The sequence below is a fragment of the Talpa europaea genome (assembly GCF_964194135.1).
Source record: "Talpa europaea genome assembly, chromosome: 8".
Taxonomy (NCBI): Eukaryota; Metazoa; Chordata; class Mammalia; order Eulipotyphla; family Talpidae; genus Talpa; species Talpa europaea.
In genome coordinates, this window is record NC_140075.1 from 21,475,559 (window position 1) to 21,502,408 (window position 26,850).

The 26,850-nt window shown below is 55.1% G+C and overlaps 1 protein-coding gene across 1 annotated transcript in view; it reads left to right on the top strand.

Moving 5' to 3' along the window:
- Positions 1-15,847, top strand: part of TMEM266 (transmembrane protein 266) — a gene marked incomplete at its 3' end in the record, with an annotated part of 64,896 nt that extends 49,049 nt beyond the window's left edge. Inside the window, exons 8-10 of the mRNA XM_084239878.1 lie at positions 3,220-3,430; positions 11,748-11,810; positions 15,270-15,847. Coding sequence (XP_084096004.1) covers positions 3,220-3,430; positions 11,748-11,810; positions 15,270-15,847 — 852 coding nt within the window. The remainder of the gene's footprint in view (positions 1-3,219; positions 3,431-11,747; positions 11,811-15,269) is intronic.
- Between the last annotated feature and the right edge of the window lie 11,003 nt (positions 15,848-26,850).

A 26,850-nucleotide genomic window follows, 5' to 3' on the forward strand; every position in this document is an offset into this window, starting at 1 on the left:
TGAATGAATGGGAGAACTACCACAAACTTGGGGTTCATATCTCTAACCCCAAACTTGCTCATGTCTATGTCTGCACATATGGTCTTGGGGCTGGGTGAGCCCTGATCCAGCTGTCTGACCTGAATTCTAGAGGGACAGTCATGGGCAGCACTATATCAATTACAAGTCATCAATAATGCATTCCCTCAGAGTGGCCTAGGAGGCCATTAGCTGAGCCTGCTGGCCCTGATGAGCAGCCTTGGAGAAAGTGGGCTGAGTGTGCCCAAGGGAGTCCAGATCAATCTCTGGAGCAGGGGCTTCCGACCCAGCAGAGCTCAGAAGGGTTGCCTTGTGGGCCCTCTGAGACCTGGTCAGCAGAGGGGTGACTTGAACCCTCTCCATATCCACCCTATAACGAGCCAGCCTCATTTTCTCACCCTTGGAGAACTGCAGCCCCATTTGAATGCTGGGTTGTTGAGGTCCAGAATCTGAAAACAGTGAAGGCTGAGTCTGTGTCTAGGATTGGTCTCAGCGTGTGTTCAAACTTGAACACCTGGCGTTCAGGCTCCATGTGAGCCCAGGACCAGGGCTCAGGGCATGACCAAGATCAGGGCTCAGTCTGTGACTAGGATCCGGGCTCAGTGTGACCAGAGTCAAGGCTCAGTCTTTGTCTCAGCTTTTTGGAAGGATTAGGGCTGTCTGTAACTAGAGTTAAGACTCAGTCTGAAACCACAGAATTGAGCAAAATTGACTAGTTCATTCATTAGTTTATTATCCTTCAACAATATGAATCGAGAGCCTCCGGGTACCAGTCAACAAAGTAGGTAAGACCATGGCTGTTACAGGGATTATATTCCAGAGAGAGCCGAGGTGGACCTAGCTGTTCCTGAGAGCCAGTTGTGCACATTTCTTTCCAGTTCTGCATGGCATTGTGTTGGCAGCCTGAATTTAGCCTTGGTAGGCCCCTTGGGACCTCTGGGACCTGGTCAGCAGAGGGGTGGCTTGAACTGTCCTTGAGATTAGCACCAACTGCATATCACACCTTCATTTATTTTTTCATCAGCACCCCCCTGGGGATGAGAGAGAGGAAAACCAGTGAGTAGTCTTTTAAAAAATGGCAATTGACCACACTTATTTATCTGATCTCATTCCCTGAACTCCACTGAAATAATAATAAAGAAAAAAGTCATAAATACAGAAGACTTAAGAAGCTGTCTCTTGAAGGCTTGTCCATCGGGGGAAAGAGGACAGAGATTCCAGGGGTTGGGGAGGACGGAAGATGTATAAGAGAGGTGCCTTAAGAGGAGGATGGTCAGGGAAGTGGGCTCCTGTCCCCCTCGGAACACTGGGAATTTGGGAGGAAGGGGTGAGGTGAGGAGCTGATCAAGGGCAAGTGGAGGGGGGCTGGCCCCCTTCCGAATCCTGCACAGCACTCCCGTGTCTGCAAGAGTCAAAGGGTTTGTCCTCTGGAGATGTGGAACCAGAGTGTTCCCCAGTGGCTGGCGCTGCCCAGGGGCTTGGGCATAGGGCAGGGCTGAAAACAAGGGTCCAGCAGAAGTCCTCCCCCTGAGGCCAGGACCTTCTGCCACTCTCCTCCTACTCCCAGCACAGGGGTGTGTCCTCGACAGGAGGACGGGAAACTAACCCCAAAGACAAGAGCTGTGAGCACTGACACCTGGCCCCCCAGTGCCGCTTTGCTACCTGGTCATCCTGGCGTGAGCGGATGCTTTTAGTTGTGTGTGTTATGTGTATCAGGGAAAAAAAGTACATTAAAGAAAAAAACCTCCTGATGAAGGTGGTAAATGTGACGCAGAGAACTCAGAGAGGCCGATGTGACGAAGTGCCCAGGTGCAGCTTTGAGCTGGGAGCAGAGGGAGCAGCTGGGTGTGGCCCTGAGACCAACCGCCCTTGCTGTGTTTAAGGGGGAGCGGGTGAGTCTGGGGGGCAAAGGCAGAGAGGACAAGGTGAAGTGGGATGGAGACAGGCCCAGGGGTGGGCCTGTTTGTGAGCCAAGGGCGAAGTCCGGCTGTCCTCCTGATGGAGGTTTATGGACCAGGGATGACACGGCCTGATGTGGGTTTTCAGGACCCTCTTACTCTGCGGGAGAAGGGGCAGGGTCTGCGGAGGCTGCAGCGGCCAGGCGGGAGCCTGCAGGGGAGTGGAGAGAAGCAAGAAGCAGGGTGATGGGGTGACGCTGCACTTGGGGGAAGATTGGCTGAGGGAAGCCAGGAAGTGAGGGAGGGGATGCATTTTGGGCTCCAACTAAAATGGGATGAAAATACCTGAGGCGCAGGTTTGGGGGAACAGTGAAAAGTCCGATGTGGACCCGGTAGGCCAGTTCCATGGCGCGGTCAGGTAGGAGGAGCTGGGAGTCTGAGCTCCAGGGAGGGGCAGGGATGGGGCTTGGGCGTGGGCAGTAGGTGGGCAACCTACACAGGTAGCCCAAGCTCAGGGTCTCCCGTCTCTTCCCCCAAACTCCCAAGTCACTCTCAGCTCTGCAGGAGCAGCAGGCGCGCGGGAGCCCACGGGTGGCGGGAGAGCCTCCTCCTCCCTCCCCGGCCTCCCCGGGCACCCCCCCACACACCCAGGGCGCACAGGGCCCTGCGGGGTCAGACCCAGACTTCGCAGGAAGGCCCAGGGTGTGAACCACCGTCCCAGCCACTAACCCAAGAGGCATCTGCGAGCCTCCCTGAGAGGTCCCTGCCCCCAAATGAAGCAAAATCAAAATGTGTGCGTCTTTTCACAAGCCTCATAAAGCGCCGAGGGCCCCCAGAACGCCTGAGTCGGGCCTCACGTCGTGGACAGGAAGCCGAGGCCGGAGCCCGGAGCTGGGGTCCCGCGGGTGCTCTGGGGGGCCCTCCCCTCCCCTCCCCTCCCCTCGGAACAGCTCCTGGAATAGAGGGCGGGACATTGCTGGGGGTTCGGCTGGGCCAGGGGGTGCCTCCCAGCCTGGTGGAGCAGACCCCGGGTGGGGTGGGGTGTCCCCGTGTTCCTCGCTGGCTTTCCCGGGTGCCCCTCCGGGCACCGCCCTGAACGGCTTCCCCGCCGGGCTCCCCGCCCCGGGGCCGGCGCTCCCCGTCGCGGCGCGTCCCCCGCACCCCGTCCCGCGGGGGGCCGCCCCCACCCCCCACCCCGGGCGTCAGACCCGGGCCCCAGGGGTAGGCGCCCCTCTCTCGGCCCGAGGCGCCCCGGCGGCGCGCTGGGGTCCCCGCCCGGCCCCAGCCCGCTCTCCTCTTGCAGTTCGAGATCCGGCAGCTGCGGGCGCACCTGGCGCAGCAGGACCTGGACCTGGCGGCCGAGCGCGAAGCGGCGCTGCGGACCCCGCACGTGCTCAGCCAGCCGCGCGGCCGCTACCAGGTGCTGGAGGCCGGCGCGTGGGCCGAGGAGACGGCGGCCGCCGGCGCGGGCGGGGGCGCGGCGGAGCAGCGGCGGCCGGAGCCCGGGGAGCCAGGTGAGCGCGGGGAGCCAGGTGAGCGCGGGGAGCCAGGTGAGCGCGGGGAGCCAGGGGAGCCAGGGGGGCCAGGGGAGCGCGGGGAGCGCGGGGAGCCAGGTGAGTCCCGGGAGCCAGGTAAGCCCCGGGAGCCAGGTGAGCGCAGGGAACTAGGTGAGCGCAGGGAACCAGGTGAGCCCCGGGAGCCAGGTGAGCCAGGTGAGCCCGGCTTCTCTCCGCCCGCGCTGCGCCCAGGGCCGGGCCGGGCTTCCGCAGGCAGCAGGTCTTCGGGCCGCCGCCCCCTCCCTGCCCGCAGGGAGCGCCCCCCAGCCGGGGCTCCCAGCAGAGCCCGGAGAAAGCTTCAGGCGAGGCCGGCACGTGAGCGCGCGGTGGTTCGGGCGACGGCAGCGGGGGCGGCGTGAGCTTCCCCTGGGTGACCACACCGAGCCCGGGAAAACACCCCAGCCCCGCGCGGGGCTTCCCACTGCGCTGCCAGGCCCCCCGCCCCCCATATTCAGTCCCAGTCGGGCCCAGGAGAGCCTGGAGCCCACGCCTGCGAAAGGAGGGCAAATCGAGGGCAGGGAGGTTGGAGCAGATGTGACCCCGGGCTCCGACCCAGGTGGGGTCCCCAGAGAAGCTCATCTCATCCCCGGGAGGGGGGAGGGGGGGCTCCATCTTTCTCGGACTGAGTTTCTCCAGCTGTCGGATGGGAGGTGCTGAGCCTTCCTTGCAGGGCGCTTGGGAGCTCAGGGAAAGGGGTGTCCACCAGGCCCGCTAGTGTCCCGGACTGCAGTTGTGTGATGCAGCGAGAATCCCACCCCTGGGGATGGCCTGGCCTCAGGGCTGGGCGTTTGGGGTTCGGGAAGGCTGTGACCTGATGCACGCAGGCCAGGGATCAGCCCCAGCTCAGGGGGCTTGGGAGCCAGGCAGGGGTAGATGGGGGCCTTCAGAGCGGGCCCTGGCTGCGCGCCTTTCCTGGGTGTCTGCGGGTGTCTGGGTAGGGGGTTCTGGACTGCACCAGGAAGTGCACTTCCATATTGACGTCCCCTGATAATTGAGACTGTGTTTCCAGGTTCACAGTTTTTTACCTTGAGGGAAGGGAGCTAAAATTCATCAAACCTCTTCAAGGGAAGCTCTTTACTGAATGATGTCCTGACATCCTCACACCTCCTTTCTCTCTCGAGTAGAGGAGGAAGCTCAGACCCAGAGAAGACAGTTGACTTTCAGAGTCCCACACGGGGATGGTGGCGCTGGAGTAGCCACCCCTGTGGAGCCCTGAAGTGCAGCTTGCTGCAGGACCTGCTTCACCTTCTTCACCTGGCACACCCACTCCCAGCAAGGACATCCTGGGCTGGGCAGGGTGGGAGGCTGGAGCCTGAGCAGGTCCTCGGCTCTGACTGGGCTGCCCAGCCTTCCCTGCTGTGATGGGGACCCCAGCCTCCCAGCTCCATGTCCCTCCTAGAAGGTGTGGGCAGTGGGCTGTGAGCGTGCTTGGCCGGCTGTAGGCACTGTGAAAGGTTTTGGGGAGCAGGCTGAGTGTTATTATCTTTCCAGAGACCTTAGATCTTAGAAATATAGAGCTTGGGGGCCAGGGGAGCCCTCCTGCAGGTTCCTGAATCCCATCTATAACCCTGCCAAGAGCCTCAGCTTACCTTCCGCTCAACACGGGTGCTTTGTTCCTCGCAGGGAGACCCAAGCCTCCGCCTTCACATGGCTGGGATATTAGGAAATTTTCCCTCCCACGAGCCACACCTGCCCCCAGTGCTCGCCTCCCACTTGCCACAGTTTCTATGCACAGCCCTGCTGGTGCCTCCCAGCTGAGCTTTCCTGCTAGAGATGAGTCTCCTGGTGTTTTCTCCTGCAGGGTCTGTTCCCTTTGCCCCCTGGAGTCAGTTCTCAGGGGACAGACTCTGTTTCTTTCCCAGCTACTCTGCCCCCAGCCACCGATGTTTTGATCCTTCTCAAAGTCCAGAACCAAATGCTGTTTGGGGGAGCAGCAAGACAGGCATAGACTGCCAAGAGGCCACCCCTGCTTTTCTCTTCTGGGCCCGAGATGCCTGCTATGTAGTCAGAAGGTGCCTGAGCCTGTGGGGTCTGCCTGTGAGTCCACCCACAGCGGCCTCAGGCCTGCCCCCACCCTCTGACTCTGCTGAGTTCTAGGTCCCCACTACCGCTGCTTCGGCAGAGGGCCTTTTGGGTGCCCATGGGGAACTTAGTTTATCTGTGTTCAGCTAGAGCTCCTTTAGTGCCTGTCTTTGCTCTAGGGCTTTGTAGGCCTGACCCACAGTCCATGGCCTGCTGGTGTTACCGCCTCCGTGTTTCTTGGACAATGTCCTTCTACACCTTCATGTTCAGGCTTCGTTATCTCTGGACCACGGGTTTGCCCACACAGGTGTCCTCTGCTCCCTACCCCCGGAACACACACGCAGCGATCTTTCCTTAAGTGTGCCCACTTTTAGACACACCTCAGCTCAGGAGAGCCCCTCTGGTGCAGCACTGCAGTCTCTCTCGTCAGGAGCCTTAGCTCTGCAGGTGACGGCACGGCCATCATCCCTCAGCCAGTCACCCACAGACCCTGGGCCCACTGGGAGTGAAATCTTGCCTTAGAAAGTCTACGAGCAAGCCAAGTCTCTAAAATAATCCCACTGAGTGTGGGGGAATGCTGTGAAACTGAGTCCCCGGCCTCCTCTCTGCAGTCCCCAGTGCAGAGCGCGCACACGGAAAAAGAGGGAGGCAGAATCTGGAGGGAGGATGCCGTGTCAGGCTCAACATTCACTCAGCATAAATTTGATCAGCTGTGTATCATGAGCCAGGGTGTCACAGGGTCTTTAGTGACCCTTCTGGGAACTTGGGGGACATCCAAACAAGGCACTGGGGCCTCCCATAGAGATGCCAAAAATGACCCCCGGGGAGCAGCTGCAGATGGGCCTCCCAGCAGCCCTGGAATCCCACCCTGCTCTCCTTTATCCTTGAGTACCCAGGCTGCCCTCACTCTCCAGATGGCTCCTGCCCTGCACCTGCCCAGCCTCCAGAGCCACGCCCACACACAGAGTGTGCACCCCACTTGCAACCGTACAGCCACCCCATTACATCAGTATCAAAGTGAATACCTCTGAGGCAGGAGGAATTAGGGGTGAGGGTGCAAAAGCAAGCAGCATGATTCACAGCCTGGAGAGGGCCCCCATCCCACATTGGCATCGCATATGTCCAGGGAGGGATTGCCATGACCTAGAAATTATGGCTGGACCCGCTAGGGCGCTTGGGCTGTTCTGAAGGTGGAGAAAGGGCAGCATTTGTTGCTGGGGTTGACCGTCAGGCCAGAAAGCTGTGGGGCCACCACAGCACAATTGTCTCACAGTTGTCTGTGGGATTGACCTGCAGACACATCGATCAGTCCCAGGAGGGGGCCTGGCTCTCCAGAGGAGGGTAGCCCGGGAGGCTGAGCGAGTGAGGAGACGCCTGCAGTCTCAACAGTCCCCAGTGGTGAAGTCCAACCGCTGCCGACCAGCTTCTGTTTAGACTCGCTCCAGCACAAATCATTTTTAAAACCTGGGCTGTGAAGTTCTAGACTTTGGGGCCTGCCAAGTTCACAGTGCCCCTGTGCAGTCATTAATACTTTCCCCCCAAATTTATTAGTCTCGGATCTTGCCCATAACTTATGAGTGACACCCGCTGGTGGGAGCTCCGCGTTTTCACCATATATCACAGCGAATCTCGCGTCCCCCACACTGCACCAGCACCCAGAGGAACCCCCCAGACAAGGCCCCTCCCCGGCCAGGCAGGGCTGGCACCAGTGTTCACTTGGCAGAGGACAAACCTTTGTGCTCATGGAGCCACGTCAGGGTTTGTGTTGCCGCTGGCCCCCGGTGTGTGTGTACCTGGTGGGGGCCCGGAGAGCCCATGGAGCCCCAGAGCTCAGTGGCTAGCCCTGGAAGGCCTCACACAAAGCAACAGCAACTGCCAGAGCCAGGAGGCACGTGGCCTTTAGGGACAGCTGGGAGCTTGAGCCTCAGGCCTGGTTTGGAAACTCAGCTGGGCCTTGAACAAGTTACTTAACCACTTGGCATCGTGGCCCGTGACCTGTGTGGCTTCATGCAGAGCTCTGCTTTTACCCTCTGGAAATTCTTAATGTTTTTGAACAAGAAGCCCCACTGTGTATCCAGCTGTGTCGCTAGGCCCTGATTTTCCAGAATGAGAATAGTAGCAGAAGTACAGCTCTGAGCAGCCAGTCACACACACAGCTCTCAGACCTGGCACACCGTAGGCTCTTGTGTGGGTGTCCTCCTTCCTGGCCAAGCCATGGAGCAGCACGCTGTGTGCTCAGGATGCGTGGACAAGCAGTCCTCCAGCCTGGCCGGCCCCGCCACTTCCCAGAGGCCCGGCTGACTCAGCACCCCTTCTCCCAGCTCTGCTGCACTGGGCAGTCATGCAGGGCTCCTCCCTTTGGGCAAAACTCACATAACAAGCCTTGCCACGGCATCACTCCACTGGCTTCGGGAGGATTAGTCAGGGTCGGTTTGCAGAAGGCTCACGCCCAGGGAAGAAAGGCACCGAGCATCTGAAACCAGCTGCAGCAGCTGCTACAAAAATGACCTGGGACTGTGCACTGTGGGCCCAGGCTCAGGGAGCTGAATGGCCACTGGACTTGACATTCATTATCTTAGCAAGTCTTCCAACTCACAGAGTGTGAGGTTTCTTATTCCCATTGAACAGATGAGGACATTGAGGCTCAGAATGGCCGAAGCCACACAGTGCAAGCTGCAGAGCCAAGGACATTGGCACCCAAGGACATTTTGTCCTAGAGCCCATTCTGCTTTTTAGCCCCTCCAGGCTCTCCCAGCTCAGTCCCCACGTAGGGTGAATCCTACGTGGCCTTCGGGCTCCTTAGTGCTTGTTAAAAACAAGCCAGGGGCAAATGGAAGGTGGACACCCCACACCAAGTCTGACAGGTGACCTGTTCTTGGCCCCAAGCATCCTTCCTCCTCCCAAGCTCCAGACACCCAACTAGTCTCTGGATAGGAAGTGCCAAAGAGCGGGACCTGGACTGCAGGCTGTACCCGGAAGGTGGAGGGCAGTGTCCTGGGCCAGAGGCCCTGCCTGACTGGTCTGTCACCCTAACCATTAGTAACTGACAGAGATGCCGGGCACAGGGCAACTGAGAGGAAAATGAAGTGCATTTCAAGGGCTGTCTGGCCCCTGTGTGGGTAGGGACAGAACTCCCGCCCCAGGGGTCTGGGGAAGGGGCCTGCCTGGAGCAGAGACCTAGCAGCACCAGTGTCTGCTCTGAGAACAGCGTGGCCGAGGCTCACTCTCAGTCTGTGTCTTAAAGCTCACAGTGGGGCAAAGGTTTGGTGAAAAAGTGAAGGTGGGGTCAGCAAACCACACTGTACAGACCGGCACCTGAGGATGTAGGTTGTGTCACAGCCTGCGGGGTGAGTGCTCCCACTCATTAGATCACAGCAAGACCCCAAAGGGGGCAGTTTCAGTAAGACCCCAGGCTGGACCACAAGGCCAGAGCAGAGGGCATCGGAGCCCTCCATGGGTCTCGGACTTGGCATGGGTTAGGAAAGACCTCGCCACGACGGAGGGAGAGGCCGAAAGGGGGATCTATTTTGGGAGTTTTGAGTCAGAGCTAGCTGGAGGTCATCCAGAAGTTGTCCATTGGCCAGCCCAGTCAGAGCTCAGGAGAGATGTCTGGGCTGAAGGTCACCTGGTCTGGGTTATTTTTATGAGCCACTTGGATAGAGAGAAAAGTGACCATCCTCACTGAAGGAGTCAACACCAGGCTTGGTGTCAACACCAAGCCTATGGGCTGGACCCAGATTCAGAGCCTTAGCAGGCTGCACCTCCAGACCTTTCCCTGGGGCCATAGACACCAGACCCCCTGGAGGGGTCATAAAATACAAGGAGGCGAAGTCCTGGCCTTCACCAGGGAAGAAAGGGCTGGGTATCCTTGTTGGCCCCGAGCTCCTGAGTCAGTGAAGAAGGGTGTCAGCTGTGCCCACCTGCAGGCTGTTGGCCTGGATTAGGGGAGTGGGCACTCCAAGTCTGGGGAGGGACCAGTCTGGCAGCTAATCCAGCCCTCAGAAGTGGGAAGATCAAAGGGCCTCAGTATGTGAAGAGCCAACACCACCCTCTGGAGCATCCCCCTCTACCTCTACCTATTCTGACCACTTCTGGGAAACACAGTGAAGCCTCCAGAGTTGGAAAATAAGGGAGGCCCAAGTCGCTTGCCTGGCCAAGGTGTCAACGTCCCAGGAGGCCCAGGCTGTGCTCTTGGGGGCAGAGACTTGTGGCCCGATGCCTAGGGGCCAGCTGCCCTGCTGAGCAGTTGAGTTGAGTTGAGCTGCTCGACAGAGAGGGGGAGCTCCCTTGACCCGGGTGTGCAGGCCACGATGGGAGACACCCTTTCAGGAGATGAGGTGGGTCCTGCTCTGGGAACCTCCTCCCACATTCTGTTCTGTCACCTCTTGGACCCTCAGAGGTGGTGGCAACATCAGGAGCCATCTCCCCGGTCCCGTCATTCTGTGTAAGAACTTCACCTCACTTCACGGTGCAGATAAAGAAACAGGCAGAGAGGAACTCTGGCCTGCTCACACTCCTGTCATGGGCCAGTGGCAAGAACCTGGGGCCTGGGTTTTTCTCATTCACTCCAGGCCACCAGCTGTGAGGTGGGGTAAAGTTGCATGGTCTGTCGACTCTTCAGCTGAACCCAGAGGCCTGCCCGCTCTAGGTGCCTCTGCAGCCGAGGGCTCGGGATCAAACCAGGCCCCGGTGGGCCTGCTCCCGCACTGCTTGCAGGGAGCAACACACCAGCCACTTCTCGCTTGCAGGGCAGCCTATGGGGTGAGGCTGAATTCAGAACATAAATTATAAAGAACCACTGAGGGGTGTGTTGTCTGATTTGCAGATCCCTGGGCAGGGCCTGGAGCCAGTCCCGGGTCCCTCCCTTAGCTCAGGCATTAAAGCAAAACACACCTCTGACCGCAGGCATTTAAGGATCAAAAGAGGCCAAAAAAGCTTTTAAGAGCCAGCTCTGCCTGTGCTGCCGCTGGGCCTCGGCCTGCAGTATCAGGGCAGAGGCTTCTGTGCCAGCTCAGGTGCAACGCCCTGGAAAGACGCCTCAGAAAGCCCGGCCCCCTCGGTGGCAGCCCACGCCCGGAGAAATCCCCAGACATCTCCGGAGAGGGTGGGCCAGAGCCTTGTGGGTTATCTGTCCCACTCCTCAGACGCTTATCTGCTCCTTAACCCCCTTAGCAACCCTGGAGGGTAGGGCCCTAGCCCTTCAGCCAAGGGGCAGGCCCAGGGAGTGCCACGCAGCCAAGGCAGGGAGGAGCTGAGGACTGAAACCTGGTCTGATTCCCGGAGCCTTCCCTGACCAGGACCCGGGGAGCAGCCTGGAGGCACAACAGCCCGGGGGCCAGGGTTCCTCATCCTGTCACTGCAGTCCCAGCCTAATTATCGTCCTGCCTATCATGTATCATCCCTCCTGATTCTCGCTTGACCCCAGCCTCTCCTCTGTCCCACGGGGCACCCAGCCTCCCTCAGCCTGTATTCCCTTCCCCTGCAGTGCCTCCATTCTTGTGCCTCCATTCTGGCACCTTCCACCCCTACTCCCTCCATGTTCACACTTCCCTGCGGCTCCTCACTGACCTTGGGACAAGGCCAAGCTCCTTAGGGGGACTTTCGAAGCCTCATTTTTCTGCTTTCCTTCTTGCTGTCAGGCTCCTCCACACCCTCACCTCGCCCCTCCCCTGCCTTCCCCACTCCTGTCTGGTCAGGTCCTGCCTCTACGTCCTCTTGCTTTGTGCGTCCTTTTCACTCAGTAAATACGTACTGAGGACTCCCCATATGCGAGGCCCATGTGGGTGGTGGGCTGCCCCTCAGGTCCATTCCTGGAGTCCCCGGAAGACGTCCTCAGACAGATGGCCCGGGTGTGGCAGTTGGTTGGCTTCTGCCACCGTGTGGCTTTGGGGCTTGTGTGCAGAGGACGGAGCTCGCAGTGATCCCGAGACCCTTGCGTGTATTTGGAGGCTCAGGCCACGGGAAAGTCCCGTCTCCTTTCCACGCTCCTGTCTCCCCCATGGGGGACTGAGGACGGAGAAGGGAGGGACCTGTTCCCATCACACATCAAGCTCATGTGTGACCAGGCCCCAGGTCCCTGGTGCCAGCCCAGGTTGAAGTCACAAGCTAGGTGGCCCCCGTGGAGCCCAGAGCTTCCAGGAGGCAGGTGGTGGGGACGGAGGGTGGACTGGGGAGGACCACCACCTGCATAGTCCCTGCCTTTCAGGCTCTGGCAGCTCTTCACACTCCCCCTTCTCTGTCCTCACCTCCGCAGACGCCACGGTGCAAGATGACATGAACAGCTACATCAGTCAGTACTACAACGGGCCCAGCAGTGGTAAGTCTTGGGGGGGCTATTGTTTACACACTGGGACATCTGCTCTGCCCCACGACAGATGTGACTCTGGCTACCCCTCAGCCTGGCCTGCCCATCTCCTGGTGCCTGTGCCATCACTGCAGGCAGAGGACACCATTAAAACACCTGGAGCTTTGTGCTGGGCGTCGGAGCTGTGGGCACTGGGTGATGGCCACAGATGAGGGCTGCAGGTGGGGCCCTGGAATGGAAATGTGGCTGGACTAAGTGACCTCACTGCCTCCAAACCTGAGAACCTCTCAGAAGGAGCGTGATGAGGCTGAGGTAACAGCTTTGTTAGGCTGAGAAGCAGTCGGCAGCGAGCAGGCCCTGGCCTGATGCTTCACTCCTGCACTTGGAAAGCCTCAGGGAACAGAGCGGTTTTCACTCAGTCCTTCAGTGTCTTACTTCTCCTTAGCTTGAACCTTTTTTAGGGTGATGGGGTACAACTGATGTCTAATATTATATTAGTTTCAGTTGTACAATGTAATGATTCATCTCCTATATACAGCCGTTCCCTCCCACCCAGTTTAACTTTTCACAGTGTCAGATGCCTGCGGTCCACAGGGCCAAACATTTCTACGTATTTTGAGAGAGAAACCACATTCACTAAACTTGGTTATTATACAGTGTTATATATATTCTATTTTATTCTTCGTTACTGTTGTTAATCTTTTATAGTACCTAACTTACAAATTAAACTTACATAGGTTTCTATGTGAAACACAGTACAGATAGGTTTCTGTGGTTTCAGGCATCTACTAGGGGTGCTGGAATGTATCTCTACAGATCAGGGGGGACTACTGTATATTTCAAAATGATCACAACAGTAAGTTTAGTTAACATCTGTCTCTCTGTCTCTGTCTCTCTCTATATATATAGTTAAATTATTCTTATGATGGCAACTTTTAAGGTCCACTCTCTTAGCAACTGTCAAATATGCAGCACATATTTGCATTGACTATGGTGTTATTGAGTATAATCACCGTGCTGTGCATTGCTTTCCCATGATTTATTTATTTTATAAATGGAAGTTTGTACCTTTTGACCCCTATCACCCATTTCATCCCCCACTCACCTCAGGCAACCACTCATTTGTTCTCTGTGTCTGTGAGCTTAGTTTGATTGTCTTTAGGATCCCACATGTAAGCAAGATCATACAATACCTGTGTTTCTCCATCTTATTTATTTCACTTAGGATAATGCCCTCCATGTTCTCACAGATGGTAAGACTTCATTATTTTATGGCTGAATAATATTCTGTTATGTGTCTATATATATAGAGAGACATATATATATATATGTGTGTGTGTGTATATGTGTGTGTGTATGTGTGTGTATATATATATATATATATATATATATATATATATATATATATATATATCAGTGTAAAAGTCATTCACCTCCTTGGTTAAAATTACTCCTAGGCATTTTATTCCTTTGGATGCAATTGGAAATGGGATTATTTTCTTAGTTTCTCTTTCTGACAGGACATTTTTAGTATATGGAAATGCAACTTTTTTTTTTTGTATATTGAGTTTGCATTCTGCAACTTTATTGAATTTGTTGATTAGTTCTGAGAGTTTCTTCTTAGAGTCTTTAGGGTGATTTCTGTGTATAATATGTTGTGTGTAAATAGTGACAGTTTTAATTCTTCCTTTCCAATTTGGATGCCTTTCATTTCTTTTTCTTGCCAAATCACTCTGGTGTGGACTTTCAATACTATGTTGAATAGTATTGAAATAGTGGTAAGAGTGGGCATACTTGTCTTATTTCTGATCTTAGAGGAAAAGCTTTCAACTTTTTACCATTGAATATGATTGGGGCTGTAAGCCTCTCAGTATGTTCTTTAATGTATGTTCCCTGTATACCCACTTTGTTGAGAGGTTGTTTTTTTAATCATAAATGGATGTTGAATTTTGTCAAGTGTTGTTTCTGCATCTGTTGAGATGATCATGTGATTGCGATCCTTCATTTCATCGATGTACTATATCACATGGATTGATATAGTACCTGTTTGTTCACCATCACGTCCTGGAGTTTTGTTTGCCAGAGGTTTTTGATTATTGATTCAATCTCCTTATTAGTAAACAGTCTGTTCAGATTTTCTACTTCTTGTTGACTTAGTCTTGGTAGCTTGTATGTTTCTAGGAATTTATCGTTTCTTCTAGGTTATCCAATTTTTTTTAAAGATTTATTTATTTATTTATTTATACAAGCACCGGGTACAGTCAGAAGCGCGGGAGGGTGAGAGAATTCACCAGAGCCAGAGCGGGGAGCAGAGCAGGCAGAAGGACCGAAGTACACTGCTGAGGGGAGCAGCGGGCGGCAGGGCAGGTCTGCGCACCATGTGGGACCCTCCTCCGGTGGCCGGGGAGCAGCCAGGGATCGAACCGGCGCCGCAGAGGCCGCGGGCAGCTTCGCAACCCAGCGCTCAACCGCTGCGCCACCAGGGAGGCCCATAGGTTATCCAATTTTTGATGTCTTTGTTCACAGTAGTCTGTTTTGATCCTTAGTATTTCTGTGTTATCAGTTATAATGTCTTCTCTTTCATTTCTGATTTTATTTGAGACCTTGTTTTTTCTTGGGGACTACAGCTAAAATTTGTGAAATAACCAGATTTCATTGATATTTCCTCCTTTCTTTTTTGCCTCTATTTTGTTTGTTTCCAGCTGGATCTTTCTTACATCCTACTAACTTTGGGCTTTAATTGTTCTTCTTTTTCTAGTTCCCTAAATTAAGTTATTTATTTGAGATCTTGCTTGTTTCTTGAGGTAGGAACTTATTGCTAGAACTTCCCTTTTAGAACTTACTTTGCTGCATCCCATAAGTTTTGGTATGCTGTATTTTCATTTATCACAGAGTACATTTTTTTTTCTCTTTTGATTTTTTTCTTTGACTCATTGTCTATTCAGTACCATGTTGTTTAAACTCCACGTAATTATGAATTTTCCAGTTTTCTTTTTGTAAATGATTTCTAGTTTCATACCACATGATCTCAAAAGATACTTGATATAATTTCAATCTTATTAAATTTATTAGTACTTGCTTTGTTGCTTGGTATATGATCTGTCCTGAAGAATATTCTATTCTATTCTGCTCCTGGATTGTCATCACTCAGAGTTCAACCCTCTATTTTAGAACATTGTTGATGGCCAACAGGACCGGCCCCTGTAACTTCCACCAGACATGCCACAGATCCGCTCTCACAGAGTACTGTCTACACTCAAGTTCAACAACATGGGGTTCAACATCCTCCCTGTGGGATGGGTGGTAGATATCAGAGAACCAGGCTGCCTCCTGAGGCCTCTCCCACAAAGACACACCACCTACAGCTGCATCAGGCCCAGCTCCCAGCCCCTGGTTCAGCTCACACAGCTCACACAGCCCACGTGTGAGGCCAAGGGTGAAATGTGACTGGTATCCCCTCCTTTCTTGCAGACAGTGGTGTCCCAGAGCCAGCCATGTGCCTGGTTACCACAGCCGCCATAGACATCCACCAGCCCAACACTTCTTCCGACCTCTTCTTGGTGGATGTGCCCTTGAAAGCTGGCAGCAACGGCACCTGTGCCAGCGCCACCTCCGAGAGTGCCTCGCGTTGGGTCCACAGCTCTGGCACCCAGGCCCAGAGCGATAGCAGCCTGACGCTGGGCTCCTCCAGCGACTACAGCCCCGCCCGCGACCAGCCAGCCTCCGAGCCTAGTCCCTCTCCCCGGCCACTGCCGCAGCCACCCCAGCTGCCCATGGGGGACACCAGAGCTCCGGACCTGCTGTCGTCCCCATCGGAGGACCCCGGCCCACCACAGAGGGCCTTGGTCCCTGCCTCCAGGCCTAGGCCCAACCCTGCAGGCTCAGCCCCTACCAGTCCTGAGCCGCAGCACCGGGTCAGGCCATTCCACCAGAACCAGGAAGGCTTCACTGTCTTCCAGATCCAGCCCATCCTCCCCTTCCAGCCCCCAGAGAAGCTCAGATGTTTAGAATCCAAAGAACAAAAGCTGCACAGGGTCCCTGAAGCCTAAGGCAGGTTGGGTGGGAGGAGGGAAGCTCTCCCAGGGCCCCAGATGCCTTGTGGCCACATGCCAGGGCTCAGGGGCACCCTCAGGGTGTTGCCTGCCTCCAGGGCAGAGATGCCAGGGCAGGAGGCCACCAGCCTCAGACCTCAAAGCCCAGAGCTGGTGCCCGTCTCACCCTGCTCGGGAGGGGGTGCTCATGGCTGGGTTGTTTTTTAAAACCATTTTTACAAAAACCAGCCCATGGCCCGGCTTCCGCAGGGTAGAGCTGGGGCCCAGCTCAGCCTCTTTTGTTGCCTTCGTTCCTGCCGAGTCCCCGGGAGCCTCGGGAGCAGCACTGTGAGCAGGGGCAGCCCAGCCCCCCCAACCGTCTTTCCCAGGAGCCCCCGGGGGAGCCAACGCCATCCCTTGAAGACCACCACCTGGACCCACATCACTCGTCCCCATTCTCACTTCAGCATGAGTGTTTCTGAGTCTTTTCAAGACGAATTTTGTTTTCACCATCACAGAACATGAAGGATGGATCTGGAGACAGGGAGGGGGCTGGGGGCCGGGAGGGGACAGTCATTTTCCAATCTTGGCTTTAATAATAAAAACCAGCTGCACTGACACTGCGTTTGGTAAGGTTTCCTTCGATTGCTGGCCGGGTGAGTAACCCTCAGTGGTGCCTTGGAGTTTTGGTGGGTCTGATCCGAGGTCCCCCAAGAGCCTTCCACCCCTCTCTGGTCAACCCAAGGCCTTTAAAGAGCGGAAGTGTCCCTGGGCCTGCTGGGAAGCTCTTACCCTCCCTTTGCCTCCTGCATCACATGAGCTCAGATTCCTGCCTTCCTGGCGACAGTTCCAGACCTAGCTCCCCGACCAGGCTCCAGCACTCGGGGACCGTGAGTCAGCAAGTCTGAATCTGAATGTCTCCCTCCTCGCCCCCCACAAGCACTCACAGGCCTCAGTTGTTCCACCCTCCAAGGCCTCCATCAGGGCCTTGCTCAAGCCCAGCCCCTGCTTCTGCCTCCTGCAGTGTCCTCCCAGCAGCGGGCCTGCTGAGGAGCCTCTGAGGAATTCTGTGTTTATCGCCACTATGCTTTGTTTTCTATGCAGAAAGGTGGGGGGAGGGAGAGACTATTTTTTAATCTCGAGGGCTCCCCTGGCCTCCACCGAACCTTGCAGGGAGCCCGTGTGCTGCCTCTCTGGCTGCCCCACCGTCCCTGTCCAGTGTTCACACTTGCCCTGACAGTAGTGTTCCCAGTGGGGGCAGCATCCACTTCTTGCCCCTCTTTGTCTTCATCGAGAGCAGGGGTCAGGCCTGAGTCCTGTTGCACCCCAGAGCCTTCCTTGGGCACAGTCACTGGCAAAGAAGGCTCACTTGGAAGAAAGGGAGGGAAACCACTCCCTGCAGGCAAAGAGCGCCCTCCTGCTTCACAGAGCAGGCCCCATGTCACGGGTCCTACTCTCTGACTCAGTTTCCCCATCCAGAAAATGGTTCCACAGAAAAGCTGCCTTTTTAAAGCTGATTTCCCAGGGTCTGCACATGTTGCTGGGGTGGAGTCCTGCCCGAGCACTCGCTGTCACCTTCAACGCTCGAACAGCCAAGAGCAGCATCGCGTTGTCCGGGAGCAGAAGGCCTGAAGACGGAGAAACCCAGAGGGCACCCACCTCCCCGGGAGCAGAGCGACAGGAGGCCAAGGAAGCCGCATGCCTGCCCGGAGGAAGCTCACAGGGGAGGAAACCTTGAGACGGGGATTTAAAGAATAAGCACACTCAGTTCCTCCCACCTCTGTATGAGGTGGAAGAGAGAGGCTTTGATGGGGCAGTTTCAGCACTGAACACCAAAACTGCCCCACTTCCAGGAAATGTGGATTGTCTCGTCCCGAACCAATCAAGTTGGTTATAAAACCATGAAAAGACACAGCGATAGGGAGGAATTTGTCCAGTAGAGAGGGTGGGACCGTAATGCAAGAAGAAGAAATATGCTGGGTGAGGCCTGGGCAGTGGTGGGTCAGAGGAGGGACCAAGTAAGGGACAAGAAAAGGCCAGATGAATGGTTCCTAGCAGCTTTGAATGCCAACGTGTGGGGACTCTGCAGCAGGGTCCGCAGAACCCGCGGAGCAGCACAGGAATGCCCGGGAGGAGGGACAGAGAGGGCGGGTCCCAGGGACTGGGACAAGACACTTGAGCAGAGGTCTGGGAGAATCTCCAGGACTGGGCCTCCTGGGATGTGGAGTGAGGAAGAAGTGTAGCAGAGGGGGAGAAAGCCACCAAACCCAGCAGGGGGTCAAGGCACCTGGCGGGTGTCAGGATGGCCACATTAGCAGGGTGAGCGCAGAGGAGAGACAGAAGACAGGGGCTCTGAGAACAGCCCTGCCTTTTCTTCTGAGGTGGCCGGGCCTGCTCAGTGTCCAGGCCCCAGGCCCCGTGGGCCCCTGCATCCCCCTCTAGAGCTGAACGTGGGCCTGGACCACAGTGCGGAAGGGAGAGCAAAAGCTTTTTTTTTTTTAATGATTTATTATTTATTTATTTATCCGAGCACTGGGGTACAGGCCAGAGATGCAGGGGGGTGAGAGGGTTCACCAGAGACAGAGTGGGGAACAGAACAGACTGACTGAAATACACTGCTGAGGGGAGCGGCGGGCGAGCAGGAGAGGTCTGCTGTGCCATGTGGGTATCTCCCTGGCCTGGGATCAAACTCGTGCTGCAGTGACTGTGGACGGCTTCATAGGCTGCGTCTTAACCGCTTGCGCCACCAGGGAGGCCCTGAAAGAGTAAAAGCTTTGACTGTGGCTCTGCCCTGGGAGCCATAGTCCAGGCTTCTCGGGTCAGGAGCTGGCTGCTAGGCTCTCCTGGAAGGCTTGAAACTCTGGGAAACAGTGACCCTACTCCTCTGTCCTGTCAGAGAGCCCCCCAACCCCTCCCCGGTCTGTCACGAAAGGGAGATGGGTCTGGGTAGCAGCGCTGGCTCCAGTATCCAGCAGAGGCTATAAGGACGGCTCCCATCAGTTCGCCTCCTGGTGTGACGAGTGATCTTTGCACTCCCTCTCTCAGCCCTGCAGCACGGGGCTATTTTCCGTGGCTTGCAGAAGAGAACACAGGTACAGAACAATTAAAGAAATGACTTGTCCACAGGTACACAGCTAATCAAACAGGGAAGTCCCCTGGAAAGGGGGAGGTTCCAGGTTCCCTGCCCCACCCAAAAGGAGGGTGGAGCTGAGCAGGGAGAGAAGAAGCTGCAAAGAGACTGAGGAAGGAAGGAAGCAGGATGGAGCCAGAAGGAGACCTGGGGGAGGCACATGGAGCTGAGAGACACGTGGAGAAACTGCGCTTGCCTTTCGGTCGTGGATGGGGTGACACAGATGTGGGGAGAGACCCGTGGGGAGGTGACAATGGCTGTTTTTGTCTTGATGTTGATTTTGCTCTTTTCCTCCCAGACTTGTCCGGTTGTTTCTGACCCTTTTCTGTGGGTCCCCACTGGAAGGTGCTTTAGTCTTGGGGCAGCTTTGGGGCCTTGCTCTGGGCCAGTCCTGCTTGGGTGGACTTTTACCCACGAGGGGCCGGGTAACTGTGGGTGCTTGATTTAGAAACTAGATTCTTTGCCTTCCCTGTGTTGTTCACTGATTGTATTAAAGTTCCTTCCCATCAAAGTCTCCTGTTTTGTGTTGATGCAGCAGATGGCAGAACCCATTTAGAGCAGGCAGGTTTTGGGGGGTCTGGGGCTCCCCTCTCCCTGCCCTGTAACAAAATTAATGGCAGGATTTAAACCCAGGTCTTTTCTAATCCATGGAACGAGCTCCCTGGAATTAAGGCAGGTCTCATCAGGAGAGCCAGATGCAGCAATAAGGACCCTGGCCACGCACTGACCCACCCTCCTGCAGGGTCTTGCCACCAAAGCGAGAGAGAGGCCAAGGCCGTAGCCAGGGGGCCACCATGCCATTCTATCCTGGCAGTGAGGACAGCCAGGCCCGAAGCAGCAGCAGAGCCCCACAGGCTTGGCCTCTGCCCCCAGGGACTGGGCAGCTGAAAGCCTTCCTGGGGGTGCAGTCGACTCCTCTCCAGCCAGCCCTGGGTATGAACTCTGGGCCAGACTGCAGCTTTTCAGATCAAGTCACACAGACCGTGGGTTTCACAGACCTTACTTGGTTAGAGGCTAGTGGCCTGAGTCTCCTGGGCACCGGAAATCCTGCCTTTTGAGACCTTGGGCCCAGGAACTCCTTTTATTCCAGAACAGGGCCTGAAGGCAGCTCTTGTCTTGATGCTGCCTCTGTGCTTCTTTCTGGCATGATATCCCCATCTCTAAAGAGAAAGTTGAGAGCTGAGGCCCGGCTTTCTGTGACCACTTGAGAACCCCAAAATGTAACCCTTGGCTGAAACCAAAGACTGTTACAGATGGTGCCCCCTGGAGGGGGCTGCTGGTGAAGATAGATAGCCCCAGGGAAAATGCAGACACACTATCAATGGAGGTGGAGATTCTGATGAGGAATAAAAGGGACGGCAGAAGCAGCCCCCAAGATTCAGTGTTCAGCATTCATTGCTTGGGATTCAGAGTCTCTGGATCTTCAGCAATTGGGGGGTCAGCGATTTCTGCCCCCACCACGCCGATCTTCCAGAAGGCTGGTGGGGGCCTCTGAAGGATGTGGAGAGGCCTCCAGCAGCCAACCTCAGAGAAGAAAAGTTCAGAGGCTTTGCAAGCAGTCGAGCAACTGAAACTGTTCCCAGTTTTGCTGCTGTTACAGCCTGGCAGGGAAGGCGAAGACCTGGAGCCAGGCGCCCCACTGAGCTGCGTGAGTGTGGCCCTTTGTCAGGTCATTCGGGGCCGCTGCAGCTGCTGTTTAGAGTGTCGCTTGTCTGGTGCTGGGCATCTTGGCAGTTCCGTGAGCGTGTCCTGTTGTATCTTCTGCTGCCTTCGTGAGTCGGATCCTGGCCTAGGGTGTGGCTGCTGCGTGCTCCAGGCCTCAGTGGCAGGAAGACGCCATCTTGGAAGCCTTTGTGTTTAGGACTTGAAAACACTGGACACTGCTTTGGATGAGGTAAAGGCCATTTGCAGCCTCAGTGACTCTTTGTTTTTCCCTGGTTTGTTAAATAAATCCCTTTATTGTTTTTCTCTGAACCTGACTGGCTTCATGATTGTGCACATGGGTGAAGAACTCAGATGGTGCCTGGTAAACTATTTGGGCAGTGTCTTTGTCCAGTTTTAGTGCCCCTTGTTGCCCTGTATCAAAAAGAGATATGGCCCAAGCTAGCTTTCCGAAAAGGAAAGCAGCTTTCTGTCCAGCCAACAGGACGCGTGTGCAGTTGCCGCTCAGGGATGGCCAAGTGCTTACTCTTGGGCTGAAGCAGCTCTGCCCAAGTCTGGAAGGGACACCCGGGCTGGAGCCAGGGCTGGGGCAGCCCTCCGCCTTGGCGCCGCTGTGCGCACAGGCACCTGGGTTCTTGGCCTGGTTGTGGTTCTGGTTTACCCGGTGGCTCCGAAAGAGCCCTTGGGTCCTCGTACAACAGGAATAATGACTCCTGGGCCCCCATCCCCATAGGGGATGACTAATGATATAATGGAAGGGAAAGCCCTTTGAGAATGTTTCAAGGGAGACACGAACAGACCATCCTGAATAATAGATGGCGGGGTGCTTCACTGCCTGCCCACACCAGCACTCCCGGGGAGGGCTGCCTGGGCAAGGCTGTTACTTGACTTGCTGCCACAGGCAGTGTGGGGTGGGGGTGGCAGTGGGTGGGTGGGTGCTGGAACAGGCCCAGCCCCCGGCCCTGCAGAGCGCCCCACTGCTGCTCTCACATGCCGGTCGCTTTCCTGAGTTAGGGGACAGTTCTGCTGGTCCCCAGTCAGGACAGACCTTACCTGCCTCCCTCTCCCTTTTCTAGCACTAGTCACAACCCTACGTTTTCCAGACTTACCCAGCATAAGGATTCACAACTACTCTGGATTTTATTTTTGGCTTCTGTGCTGAAAAGTTTGAAACCTTTTTCCTGGTGAATAACTAATTTAATTATCCAAAGAAAATGATAGAACATTTGCTGCTAAAATTTATTACAAGTCACCAAAGAAATAGTGCTGGGGTAATTTTATGCAGAGCCCCTGGCGACAGCAAAGGGGCGCGGCCGCCTCTTCATCCTGAAACAAGCAAATGAAATTGACTACCCTGGAGATCAATCAGGACATTAAACACTGTGATGGATGTGGCAGAATTTTTCAGTGCCCGAGATTTACGGGGCACCTTTCACCACGTGTTCCAGGAGCCTCCCCAACATCAATTAGGCCTCATAACGAGGTGGGCCCACCCCCACCTCTGCTACATAAGAAAGGGCAGCGTTTGTGCACCTGAGTTTTGTTAAACACCGCAGATGGGAGCGATACTCAGAGCAAACCCAGCTTCGAGTACAGCCCACATTTCCCTCAGCAGAGCCGCTCCCAAAGGAAGGATGTCGGGGCTGGGGTCCACTTTGTCATGTTGGCTGCTGCTGCGCCTTGTCCACACGTGACCTCGCCCGTGCGGCACACATCTTCCTTAGGTCATCTGACCCCTCCTGAATTTAGTCACCGGTCTTGGCTTCTCCCCTGCCCCCATCAGCCTGGATCCGATGTGTCCTCTGCCTCTGAGTCCTCAGGACGTGATGCGTGGCCGAGGAGTCGCGGGCCTGAGGCTGTCGCTCCCTACTCAGTTCTTGGGCAAGTGCTAAATTCTGCGGTTTCGGTCTTGTGCTCTGAGCCGTGGGAATGGGATTTAAATAAGGTAATAAGGGGCTCAGGACAGCATCTTGGGCATGAAAAACCCTAAAAACAAAGTTATTATTGTCACCCTCCGCCTTCTCTGAGATCTGTCAACATATTCAAAAGATTAAAGCTTGATGACATCTTGAAAGATGACGAAGCCCAACTTGCCATTTCACAGAAGATGGAAACGAAGCCCCAAAGGAGGTGCGTGAGCAGAGTGACCTTGAGACAGCAACAGAGCCAGCACCAGAACCCAAGCGTCCTGGGGAAAAGCCCACTTGGAGCTCAGACCTCCCCGTGGCCTCAGGTTCCAGACCCCAGTTCTCCTCACTCAACCACACATTTAGAAAGAAACAGCCTCCACACCGGAAGTGAGAACGCAAAAAGCAGCCACCACCTGCCTTTAACCTCCTGACCAGCCGTGGGAGGCAAGGCCAGGGAGGCCCCGAGAAGCAAGACCTCACCCGAGGCTGACCGCGCACTGACCGGGACACCAGGAAAGTAAGTGCCGACTGCCCACCTGTTACCCCCAGGTCCCCCTGCCCGGGCGTTATGACAGGCTCACTGTGCCCCAGAGCACGCGGGGGTGGGAGGCCTGCTGGAGCCTGGAGGCGCGGGGCCGCAACGGAGTTGGGGGGGGGGGGCTAGGCCTCCCTCCTTGCCCCCCCCCCACTACCCCTAGGCTGCACATCTCATGCCCGCCTCTCTGTCAGCAACTCCAGCCCAATTCTCCGTCCAGAAAGCAGGGGTGACGATACTCACTTTGGAGACGCTATCCTGGAGAAGGACGCATCATAAGGAGGGATAATAACCAACATCTCTAGTTTCTGTGCCTGTTCTACCATTTGCTTTGAGAGCTGAGGCAAATGGCCCTTTTCTCCCAAGAGACCGATTCTTGTGTTTCCTCTTGCCCTTTCTGCCTCTGATGGGACAGCTTATCAGCAGCCCTTCTACATTTAGGATTCCTAAATCCTAAAATACTGTTTAAAACTTAGGGCTATGGAACTTGTGGCCACGCGCCACCCCGCATGGGCCTCACAAGATTATCAGTCAAGGCTCCTTCAGCTCAGCAACAGCTCACCAAATCCATCCTTTACAATCAATACTCCTCTCCCGGTCACCCAGCCTCTTAAGCACTTTCACGTAGAACTAAACAAAACCCCTGTGAGAGACACTGCGAAATGCACCAACCGACCAACCCTTCCAGAAAGACTGTAAAGAGCATTTGTGGCTGGGGATTCTAGCCTGCAGCCCAGGCCAGACACTCCCAGCCCTGCCGGCAGCTCCCCAGGTACCTTGGGAGGAAGAGCCCCACTCTCTGGCAGCCTCGCCCGCAATACTGGACCCATTTCCAGTCTCTGGGGACCCATTCTGTAAACCAGAGCTTTCAGTCAAACCCTGTCAGCGCAGAAGGCCAGAGGGTTCCTGCAGCAGCCTCCTAATGGCTTCATTCTCCTCCCTCCATGCCTCCCGAACACACCCCCGGGTAGGCCAGTCCTACAGGTCAGGTAAGTCATCCTCAAAAGCTGCCAGTGGCTCTCAGGGGTGCTTCCGAAGTCTGGTTTAGGTGGCCAGGCTCAGGAGTCATACAGCTCTTTGTGGAACGTTCTGGACATACTGACATAAATTTAACACACAAACAAGTGGCTTGACCAAGTGGCAGAGTCCTTTGAAGCACTCATGTAACACATCTCCACAAAGCAAAAGCCATGCAGGCTCCTGGCTGCTGACCTTGATCACGTGCATTCACTTTTTTTCCACTCGGAAACATCCTTGTTTGTTTCTTCACAAAATAGGATTTCCCCCCTTAGGTGTGGTCACCCTAGTTTTCCCATCCCTGAAGTGCCAGTCGCCCCCACACCCCAGCTTCTCTCCTCCCTCCACCACCCGTCTCTCCCTGCCTGAGCGTCCGGGAGATCTTACAGTTGGTCTGTCTTTTGGTTTCTCCAGATTCCACATATAGGTGAAACCGTCTGGTACTGATCTTTCTTCTTCTGGCTCACTTCACTTAGGACAGCCCTTTTAGTTCCATCTGTGCTGCTGCAAATGGCATTAGTTTATGCTTTTTGATTGCTGAGTAGTATTCCTTTGCGTAGACATACGTCTTCCTGAGCCACGCCTCTGTTCGGGGGCACTTAGGTCGTTTCCCTATCGCTGGCTGTTGTAAATGGCGTGGCAGCAAGTATAGGAGCACAGGTTTCCTTTTGATCACTTTTTCGTGGGTTACACTGTAGATCCATTTCTAGTGTTTCACAGAGCCTCCACACAGCTTTCCACGGGGGCTGGACCAGTCTGCACTGCCTCCAACAACCCTAAGAGGGATCCTTTTTCTCCACATCCTCACCAGCGTGTTGGTGGTTTTCTGGATACAGGCCATTGTGTCAGGTGTGAGATGGCGTCTCACCGCAGTTTTCATTCCCTTTGGAACCTGCTCACACTCCGAAGACAGGCATTGCAACCACCATACTTCCATGAAGAAGTATGCAAGGAAGACCAAAGATTGGGAAAATGTATTATTTTTCTTACAAGGTCTCACACTCAGTACCAGCCCTGCTTGAGCCCCTGTAATGTCCCTGTTCCTTGAAGGCGGTGTGAGAACCACTGAGCTCTGAGGAAAAGTCCAAATCCCTCAATCCTGCTGTAAGTGTCCTTGACACTCTGGCCTCGGCTACCCACCATCCTCAACCCTTTTCTTGACCTTGGGGTTTCTGCCCCCACTGCCTCAAGTTCTGATCTGTTTTCACTTCTGCCCCCGTGCTCCTTTCAGAAGGTCCCACTTGGAAGGAGCACCTCTGGACAAGCCCCTCACACAGTGCACTGTCAGCGTTTCTAACCGCTGTGCCTTACCCAAGAGCATGGGTCGTGGCAATATCCTCGAGGGCAGGCAGGGACTGCTCCGCCGACAGCAGCGCTCCCAGAGCCCAGCCCCTGCTCTTTCCCCATCAGAACCACCCACTACGTCGGCGCAGTTGCTGGGCCAGGCTTAAGTATCTCCCCCAGAGCTCTCTATATAATAGACCAGGAGTTCAGCAGGGCTGTCCCCCAAGAATTCCTGAGAAGTAATGGGGCCAGGACAATGCATGAGTCTGCCTTTCCAGGGCAGAAACGCTGCGCCAGAGCCCTCACGAGGTGAATGGTTGCTTGGGGCTGGCACGGGACGACGTGACAGAGGGAGCAAAAGGAAGAAAGACCAAACAGTTTTACTCGGCCGCAAGGAACCAGGCAGAGGTGCCCTGAGGCCACTCTCCCTGCACCCCACAGGCTGCACTAGCAGTGTCTCTCCTGCCCCCAGCAGGGCCGAGGGAAAGGAGGGCCTGCGCAAACATGGGACCGTTGGGCAGAGCCTCGCAAACAGCAAAAGATACAGGAATCACCTTCCCCACGGTGATTCAAACCACATGGCTGGAAGGGATCATGCTCAGCGAAATAAGCCAAAAAGAAAAAGAAAAATACCGGATGGTCTCACTCATAGCAGGAATCTAGAAAACGTAAATAAGGGACCAGGAAAATGAATAACTATAAGAAAGTGAAAATCAAAATCAACAAAAAACTATGAACCAGAGACACTTTTAGGGGGGCCGGAGGGGAGGGATTGGGGTCAGAATGGGGGGGCTGCAATTGTATGGGGAATATAACAATAAAATTTATAAAAAAAAATTTTTTTTCAAGTAAAGATACCACTAAAAAAAAAAAAAAAAAAAACCCACATGGCCTTGGACAAGGCACTTCGGCTTCTGTGTCTGGGCATCCTTATCTGGGCGACAAGGGGCTGCACGAGATGACAATTGGGTCTATGAGTCCACGGTCCCAACAGCATCATCTTGCCACTCGCCTCTCACCACAGTGCAGGCAGGCTGAAAAGCCAGCGATATTTAACTTCTGACACTGTCTACTGTCAGACAGTGTGGACCAGCCATGGAGAGGGACTGGCTGGCCTCCCGCCCCTTCCCTTCTCTTCCTGTCAACTACTGCACCTGCAGATCTGATGGGGGGCAGGCTTCTTCACTGTCCTTTCCTGTTGTCAGGCTCCCAGTGACCCGGACACCTGCTGTGCCTGCCTGTAGGAGGGTCAGAGCCTCATAGGCTCTGTGGAGGTGCACTCATGGCCCTGTGATGTGGACCCTCAGCCAGGCCCCAGGACAGCAGAGAGAGTGCCCTGGGGAGCAGGAGTGGTGGCAGGGGAAGGGAAAGTCAGAGCTTTCTCTGAGTAGGATTTTTGTGAGAGCAAATCATTTGTCAGCATAAAAGGGCTATTACCTCAAAGCAGCCTGTCCTGTCCTCCTCTCTCCTTTGGGGACATAAA